Source organism: Nicotiana attenuata, unplaced genomic scaffold (genome assembly GCF_001879085.1).
Source record: "Nicotiana attenuata strain UT unplaced genomic scaffold, NIATTr2, whole genome shotgun sequence".
Taxonomy (NCBI): Eukaryota; Viridiplantae; Streptophyta; class Magnoliopsida; order Solanales; family Solanaceae; genus Nicotiana; species Nicotiana attenuata.
The window spans coordinates 216,922-226,353 of record NW_017671232.1 but is presented as its reverse complement, the minus strand read 5'-3'; the positions used below and the strand labels follow the sequence as shown (position 1 = coordinate 226,353).

At 42.4% G+C, this 9,432-nt stretch overlaps 1 protein-coding gene across 1 annotated transcript; it reads left to right on the top strand.

Annotated features, from left to right (window-relative positions):
- Window positions 1–352: 352 nt before the first annotated feature.
- On the top strand, window positions 353–9,432 carry LOC109206876. Its single transcript, XM_019369738.1, has 9 exons — window positions 353–482; window positions 1,230–1,282; window positions 1,438–1,497; window positions 5,749–5,816; window positions 6,117–6,184; window positions 6,505–7,544; window positions 8,014–8,124; window positions 8,420–8,666; window positions 9,059–9,432. The coding sequence occupies exons 1-9, from the start codon at window positions 353–355 to the stop codon at window positions 9,430–9,432; spliced, it is 2,151 nt and encodes a 716-aa protein (XP_019225283.1).

Here is a 9,432-nt window from a genome sequence, read left to right as displayed (position 1 = left end):
GATATAACACACGTGGTAGTTAGTTGTTAGCAGTTAGGTAGTTAGAGGATAATCAGTTAGTTGACAGCTGTATTTAATTGTTAGTGGTTAGCTGTAGATTAGAGAGAGTTAGTAGTTGTATAAATACATTGAAAACTAATGGAACAGTAGACGGTTTCCATTTCTCATGCTGCAATCTCATTTCTCCTCTTTCATAGAATCTTCTTGTGAGCTCCAATGGTTGATTCCGTCTCAGCTGCCATGGGCTTTTAGCATGGTATAAGAGCAACTGATTCTGGTAACTCACCTGTTCTCAGAGCTAATTATCCAAAGCACTCTGAAAATCTCAACTTCTTCAAGCTCGTTTCCAGCTATGGCGGCGGAAAAGCTCACCTACACGCATCCTCTGTTCATGAACTCGTGTAACGACCAGGTCGGTCGTTTCGAGAGTTACAACCCCATTTCCCCATTTCTACTTCTTTGTGTTCTTCAGCTATATTATGGTATGTTGGCTCAGTTGGTTCGGGTCTAGAGTGTTTTCGGAGAGGATTTGAGACACTTAGTCTCTTTTGTGAAGGCTTAATGTAACGACCCAGCCGGTCGTTTCATGAGTTACCGCACCGTTTTTCCCATTTCTGCTTCTTTATATCTTGTTCAGCTGTATTATGTGGTATCAGATTGGTTGGTTCGGGTTCGGAATGGTTTGGTAGAGTAATGAGACACTTAGTCTCTTAAATTGGCCTTTTAGTTGGAAAAGTCAACCGGAAGTTGACTTGTGAGTAAACGATCTCGAAATTTGGTTTTCATGATTCGGATAGCTTCGTGAGGTGATTTGGGACTTAGGAGCTGATCAGAGTGTGTTTTGGAGGTCCGGGGTAGATTTAGGCTTGAATTGTCGAAATTAGAATTTTGGCATTTTCCGGGTGGTAGCAGAGATTTTGATATAGGGGTCGAAATGGAATTCCGGAAAGTAGAGTAGGTCCATTGTGTCATTTTGGACGTGTGTGCAAAATTTCAAGTCATTCGGGCGAGGTTTGATAGACTTTTGATCAAAAGCGGAATGGGAAAGTTTTTGGAATCCTTAGGCTTGAATCCGAGGGTGATTTGGTGTTCCGGCGTTGTTTTGAGTGTTCCGGGGGTTGGTACAAGTTAGAATAGTGTTATGTGACTTGTTGGCGTGTTTGGTTGAGGTCCCGAGGGCCTCGGGATGGATTTGGATGGTTGACGGGGAGTTTGGATGTTTGGAGCAGCTGCAGAATTTTCTGCTTCTATTGTTTCCGCACCTGGGAATTGGGGACCGCAGGTGCGATGCCATAGATGTGTTTTAAGGGTCGCATATGCGACCAAAAAGGAAAAGGACTGGAGCCGCAGATGCGGAGCTTTGGGCGCACCTGCGATAACGCAGGTGCGTGTGTTTGAGCGCAGGTGCGAGATGGGGCGGATAAGTGATTTTCGCAGGTGCACACCTGGGACCGCAGGTGCGAGTCCGCTGATGCGAGAAATTTGACCGCAGATGCGGTATTTCTGGGGCAGAACATATAAATAATGGACTTCGCGATTTTTAGCCTTTCTTCACCATTTTTAAGACGGTTTTGGAGCTCTTTGGGAGATTTTGAAGAGGGAATTCAAGGGAACTTCGTTGAGGTAAGATTGTTGAACCTAAAACTCGTTTCTATGGTGTTATTTCTCTGATTAGGCTTGAAATTTATGGAAATTGGTGGTTAAATATTGAAGAACTAGGGCTTGAAATTGGAGACCTTTGATTAGGGATTTGAGGGGTCGTTTGTGGTCGGATTTTGATATATTTGATATGTACGAACTCGTGAGAATATAAGGATTCTATTGATGTGACTTTTAATGAATTTCGAGACGTGGACCGGGGGTCGGGTTTGGTCAATTTCGGAATTTTTGGTGTAAATTGGTTATTTTCGAGTGGTTATTGATGAGTATATTCCGGTTTTGGATAGATTTGGAGCATCCGGAGGCCGATTCGAGAGGCAAGGGCATCGCGGGCTAGAGTTTGGACCGGATTGAGGTAAGTAATGATTGTAAATGTTGTCCCGAGGGTATGAAACCCCGGATTTCACATCGTTGTGCTATTTTGAGGTGACGCACACGCTAGATGACAAGCGTGGGGTCGTGCACCGTTGGGGGTTGTGACTTGGTCCGTCCCGTACGACTGTTAAGTCGCGTATTTGATTGAACACTATTTAATATTATTGTGTTTTGAAAAAATATTACTATGTTTGGGGCTAAAGGCCGTGTTTGGGCCTTGTGCCGATTGTTTGGACCCTTAGGGGCTTTTTACTACTATTTCCTCACTATTTTGATAATATCTACACTCAGTCATGCTATGCTTTCACTGACTTCATAACTAGGGTTTTATTTACTCCTTTTGATGTTATAAATGATATTTTGAGCCGAGTACTTATTTTACTGTTTGCCCGAGGGGCTTGAGTGAGTTCTGACTGAGTGAGGCCGAGGGCTTGTATTGTGAGGATGTTATGGGATCGGGCTGTGCGCCGTAGCGTGTTACACTGATTTGTGATATATGAGAGCCGAGGGCCTGATTTGTTATGCCACGAGATGGCTTGTGATAGCGCTTGGGCTGTAGGAGCCCCTCTGGAGTCTGTACACCGCCAGTGAGCGCGGGTACCCAGTGCGTGATGTGATATTGACCGAGAGGCTGTTGTTGTTTCATGTTGTTGCCCGAGGGGCTGATACGAGTGATTGTGAGGTAGCCCGAGGGGCTGGTTCTGTTGATATTATGCCCGAGGGGCGGTTTATGGTACTTGTTTTGCCCAAGGGGCTATTTACGTTTCTATCCTTCTTCTCACTGTTTTCATCACTCGTTTGAAACTATTGAAAGATGTTTTAAAAGGTTTTCACTGAATTGAATTGTCTCTTCTACAAGTTTTATTGTTTTACTGCATTGTTCTGGACTTATACTGTTTGCTGTAGCGTTATGACGTGGTTTACGAGTTTTCTTACTGCTCAGCTGCTTTTACTTTTATTACTTATTGAGTTGGCGAACTCACATTACTCCCTGCACCTTGTGTGCAGATCCAAGAGCCTCGGGTCGCGATAGTGAGTGCTGATTTGCTTTCCAGCGGATCCTCGGAGTTGACTAGGTAGTTGCTTGGCGTTCGCAGCCTAGTGCTTCTCCTTCCTATCTTATTTATCCTTGTTCTAGAATTACTTTCAGACTATGTTGACTTTTTCTTATTCCTAGACGAGATGTAGTTTCTCATGACTGGTGACACACCGATGTCGGTTGTGTTATGTTTTCCGCATTGTCTATTTTGACTTATATTATGGGATTTTTAGCTAATTATTGACTTTAAACATCTTATATTGCATTTCTGGTTGGTTTGGGGTTTGTGTCAACTGGCCTAGTTTCACGATAGGCAACATCACGACCGGGTCCGTTTTTGGGTTGTGACACTTAAGTTGGGAAAGTTGACTGGATATTGACTTATGTATAAACGATCTTGGATTTGAATTTTGATGGTTCCGTTAGCTCCGTTAGGTGATTTTGGACTTGGGAGCGCATTCGGAATGTGATTTGGAGGCTCGTGGTAGAATTAGGCTTGAATTGGCGAAAGTTAGAATTGGCGATTTTGGTCGGCAGTGGAAATTTTGATATCGGGGTCGGAATGGATTCCAGAAGTTGGAGTAGGTTCGTGGTGTCATTTGTGACGTGTGTGCAAAATTTTGGGTCACTCGGGCGTGATTTGATGGGTTTCGGCGTCATTTGTGAAATTTGAAAGTTTAGAAGTTCTTAGGCTTGAATCCGAGGGTAATTTGGTATTTTGATGTTGTTTTGAGTGATTCGAAGGTTCGGCTAAGTTCATAGGTTGATATATGACTTATTGGTATATTTGGTTAAGGCTCCGAGGGGCTCGGGATGATTTCGGATGGCTAACGGAGAGCTTGGAATTTGGAAAATGCAGCTGAAGTTGCTGCTGCTGGTGTTTCCGCACCTGCGGAATGGGAACCGCAGGTGCAAGGTCGCAGGTGCGGTTGACTAGCCGCAGATGCGGAAATTTAAGGCCAGGGTTGGGTCCGCAGAAACGTAAGGGTGGTCGCATCTGCGAGCCCGCAGGTGCGAGACCTGGGGCGCATATGCGGAAGAAGAGAGAGTGGCCAGTTCTGCAGAAGTGGAAAGATATGCGCAGGTGCGAAACCTGGGGTGCAGGTGTGGCTTTGAGGATTTAAGTGGTTTCCACAGGTGCGAGGAAACGACCACAGGTGCGGTTCCGCAAGTGTGGAAGACCTAGGCAGAAATTATAAATAGCACACTTCGCGAATTTTGGTTCATTTCCACCATTTTCAAGTCGGTTTTTGGAGCTATGGTTTTTTCCCATTGTTTATCAATTAATTAGTGGAAATTAGGGGTGAAAATGAGGGGTTAGAGCTTGGGATTTTGGAGAGTTGATTTCAGGATTTGATGGACCAAATGGATTCAGATTTGGATAAATTTGTATGTATGGACTCGTGAGTGAATGGGCTTTCTAGTTTTGTGACTTTTGTTGGATTTCGAGACGTGGGCCCGGGGGCCGGGTTTGAGTGGATTTCGGGATTTGTGTCCAATTAAATAATTTTTCTTGTGGAATTGGTTCCTTGGCCTATATTGATTGCATTGTATTTCTTTTGGCTAGATTCGGGACGTTTGGAGGCCAGTTCGAGAGGCAAGGGCATCCCGGAATAGGATTTTGGGCTTGATTGAGGTAAGTAACACTTCCAAACTTGATTCTGAGGGTTCGAAACCCCGAACTATATCTTATGTGATTAGTATTGAGGTGACGCACATGCCAAGTGACGGGCGTGCGGGCGTGCACTGTGAGAATTGTGGCCTGGGTGGTTCCATGGCACCGTTTAGTGACTCTATCATGTTGATATCCATGTTTCCATTATGTGATAACGTATTTGAGCTGTAAATCATGCTAGATATTATGCTTAGGCTTTGTGCCGGTATTGTATAGACCCTTGGTGGTCGTTTCTTGCTGTCATCTCACTAGTTTTCGCTTAATATTCCATACTCAGTCATGATCATGCATATTTATATCATATCTCAGTCTCAGTTAATTATTGATTCAGCATATCATTATTCTGGGTTGTTTTCATGACATTGCGAGCCCGTGGTGAGACTAGAGAGGTAAATGACTGAGTGAGGCCGAGAGCCTAGTTATGAGTGACAGATATGGGATCGGGCTGCACGCCGCAGCGATTATATTGATGATTATGATAGCGTTTGGGCTGTAGGAGCCCCTCCAGAGTCTGTAACACACCCCCAATGAGCGCAATTGATATTATTGAGGGATGGATCATCCCTGGACATGGATCTTGTCCGAAACATCGATACCTAGAGATGGATCTTCTCCACAGGGCTGGGATGGCCTTCCTCGGTACTGAGTGCCTGTTGTCAGTGATGTGTATATATTTCGGGATGGATCTTCCCTGGGCCGGATGGCTATATACAATACCGAGTGGTTGAGCACTTGAGAGTGGAGGCACATAGTGCATTTTTATACATTCTGTGCATTGGCACGTAGAGATCAGCTGAGATTTATTCCTTATATTGTCCAAATCTGTATTTACTTTACTGCTTGAGCTGAATACTTGACTTGAAAGCATGCCTACTTTTCTGCACAATTTATTTCTGTTTGCATGTTGAGGTTATGTTCGTTACTACCTATCAGTCCATAGTTTGGACTTGTTACTTACTGAGTTGGTATACTCACGTTACCCCCTGCACCTTGTGTGCAGATCCAGGTATCTCTGGCCACAGTAGGGGTTATTGATTTACTCAGTAGCGGATTATTGGAGATAGCGAGGTAGCTGCCTGGCGATCTCAACCCTGCTTTTCTCCTTCTTTATCTTCCCTTTAGTGTATTTTGGTTATTCTCAGACTATGTTAGTCTTGGTATTTCCAGAAAATTATGGCTTGATGAGTAGATCGATGAGAATTGCTATCCAAGCTAAGAGGAAGCTAGGGTTCGTGCTAGGTACATGTAAGAAGGAATTGTTTGATAATGAGTTGCACGAGCAATAGGAAACATGCAATGCTATAGTCCTTTCATGGATTATCAATACAGTTTCTGAAGATCTACTCAGTGAAATTGTGTATGCCTCAGATTCCTACATCGTGTGGAAAGACCTCAAGGAACGATTTCACAAGGTCAATCGCATGAGGATTTTTCAAGTACACTGTCAAATAGCTAATCACTCACAAGGTACGAACTCTGTTTCAATATATTTCACTAAATTGAAGGACCTCTGAGCTGAATATGATGCCATGGTCCCCCCTCCTGACTGTGACTGTGCAAAGTCTAAGGAATCAGTTGAGCATTTTCATCAGCAGAGGTTATTATAGTTTCTAAGTAGATTAAATGACTCCTATGACCAAGCAAGGAGACAGATTTTATTGAAATTAACTTTTCATACAATTAATCAAGCCTATGCTCTGATAATTGAATATGAGAGTCAACACTCAGTTGGTCTAAACGCTTACTGCAAACACAGATCCCTTAGCTATGCAATTAACTCATGGACAGCCTTATAAAGGCAAGAGACTTTTTTTGCAGTGTGAATACTGCAATATGAAAGGCCATAGCAAGGAGAATTGTTACAAATTGGTTGGAAATCCCCCTGATTTTAAGTCTAAAAGGAATTCAAAGTCTAGTTTTGGAGGATCTGGAAGTCAAGTTAACTATGGTGGACAGACTGGATATGGTAAACAACCCTTCAATGCTGTCAACAATGTGACTGGGAATGTTGATATGCCACCACCAGAGATGCATTATAGAAACTCAGGGCCAACTGAAGTCAAGGCTCAGTATTTTACTGAAGAACAATATAAACAGATTCTCAATTTACTAAGCAAAGATGTTGGAGAAGATCAAAGCAATGAGGCAAACCACATCAATGTAGCAGGTAATGCAATTTGTATGATGTCTAAGGTAACAAGTGATGATGAATTGATAGTGGATTCTGGAGCTACTCATCATGTAGCTTCTAAGAAAAGTTTGATAAATAGTGATCATAGTCAACCAATATCTGGTAATAGTAAAGTACATTTACCCACAGGAGATAGGGCACATATTACTCATACTGGCTATGCATCATTGTTTTGCAACATAACTGTGAGCAATGTGTTGGTTGTCCCTGATTTCAAGTTTAACTTGTTGTCAGTGTCTAAATTGACCAAAGATTTATCACGCTCAGTCAACTTTTTCCCTGGCTTTTGTGTCTTTCAGGAGTTTTGGAGTGGCAGGGTGAAGGGGATTGGTAGGCAAAGAGGAGATTTGTGCATATATAAAGATGCAGATATTAGTAAGCAGGGCACACAACATCCAATAACAGCAACAATTCAAAGGGGGGATAGCAGCTTATGGCATAACAGACTAGGGCACCCATCTGCACAAGTAATGAAGTCTATGAAGTTGTTACATGATCATGTAAATATTTCACAATTGAATAAGTGCACAATTTGCCCTTTGGCAAAGCAAGCTAGATTGATGTTTCCCAGTAGTGATTCTAGAGCTGATGCACCATTTCACATTGTACATATGGATCTTTTGGGCCCCTATAAAACTGCTACTTTTGACAATAAGCATTATTTTTTACTGTTGTGAATGATCACAATAGGTATACATGGATCTATTTGTTGCAACTTAAGTCTGAAGCTATTGTGGCCATTAAGTCTTTTTTGTCCATGGTGCAAACATAGTTTGGTGTCATGGTTAAGGTTCCTAGGACAGACAATGTCACTGAGTTTTTTAACTCACAGTGCAGTACTTTATTTCAAGATTTAGGCATACTTCATCAGAACAGTTGTGTTCACACCCCTCAACAGAATGGGTTGGTTGAAAGAAAACATAGGCATATCTTGAATATAGCTAGGGCACTCAAGTTTCAATCCAAAGTGCCTATTAGATACTGGAGTATGTGTATCAAGACTGCAGTTTACCTTATGAACTGACTTCATTCTGTTGTAACTGGTAACAAAAGTCCTTATGAGTTATTGTTCAGGAAGTAGGCAACATTGCATCACTTAAGGGTGTTTGGATGTCTGTGTTTAGCAACTACAATTCCTATAGGAGACAAGTTTGCAGAAAGAGCAAAGCCAGCTGCTCTTATGGGGTACTTAGAGTTGCAAAAAGGCTATATCCTCCTAGATCTTAAAACAAACCAGTTGTTTGTCAGCAGAGATGTCATTTTCAGAGAAAATGAATTTCCCTTTGCCATTGCATACTCAAAGAAACAGTCTACACCTGGAACTACCAACATAGACCAATCCTCACCTCATGATATATCACAATTCCTACCAAATACAACCCATGATGCACCACCAAATTCACCAGATATACCTCATGACATGCCACAACATTCACCTGATATCTCCAACATCAATGACATTTCAGCACCTTCTACTTAGCCTGATGATAATTCTGCCAGCTCCCTTGAACCTAATGCCCTTGATTCTGATTCATTTGACCTGGAATTAAGTCCTTCTCTTGCTCTGGAGAATGAAGGGGGAGATGACATCAATGAGGAATCAACATCCTTTGATACTGGTCACATTCCATCAGATGGAGTTCATGCTCCAGTCACGAGGAAGTCTTCAAGAGATTCCAAGCAGCCTGTTTGGATGAAGGATTACATAACCACCAAACAAAGCACCAGTAAACACCCTATTTCTAATCACTTATCCTATGATAACATCAAGCCGACATATCAAGCCTATCTTCCAAAATTTTCTACATTGGTGGAGCCTAAGTGTTACATAGATGTAGCAAAAGATACCAGATGGATAGAGGCAATGAATTAGGAGATCAAGGCACTAGAGGAGAATATTACATAGGAAGTGGTAGACCTTCCAGAAGGAAAAAATGCAATAGGCTCAAAATGGGTGTACGAGATCAAATACCAAGCCAATGGAGAGGTTGAGAGGTTCAAGGCCAGCTTGTAGCAAAAGGCTACAGTCAAAAGGAAGGCCTTGATTATCATGATACCTTCTCACCTGTTGTTAAAATGGTGACTGTAAGATCAGTCATAACACTTGTTCTATCTAAAGGCTGGACTTTATGGCAAATGGATGTATACAATGCATTCTTACAAGGAACCCTATGTGAGCAAGCCTATATGGACATGCTTGAGGGGTTCAGAAGACAGGGGGAGTCAAGGGTGTGCAGGTTGCTCAAGTCCCTATATGGACTAAAGCAAGCATCTAGGCAGTGGAACATAAAGTTGACAGATGCATTGGTGGATGCAGAATTTGTCCAAAGCAGCCATGACTATCCATTGTTCATATTAAACAACTCTGATGACATAGTGATTGTCCTAGTATATGTTAATGATCTACTCATCACAGGGAGTAGCATTGAACTGATTAATAAAGCAAAGAGAGTGTTGAATCACAAGTTCAAAATGAAGACATTGGTGAATTGA

What these genes read in the sequence shown, in the direction of transcription:
- LOC109206876 (XM_019369738.1), top strand. Translation starts at nt 353, where the DNA reads ATGGCGGCGGAAAAGCTCACCTACACGCATCCTCTGTTCATGAACTCG. An exon ending in GAAATTTGACCGCAGATGCG is followed by an intron (nt 1,498 to 5,748) that starts GTATTTCTGGGG and finishes CCTTGTGTGCAG; the next exon opens with ATCCAGGTATCTCTGGCCAC. An exon ending in AAGCCAGCTGCTCTTATGGG is followed by an intron (nt 8,125 to 8,419) that starts GTACTTAGAGTT and finishes CCTTCTACTTAG; the next exon opens with CCTGATGATAATTCTGCCAG.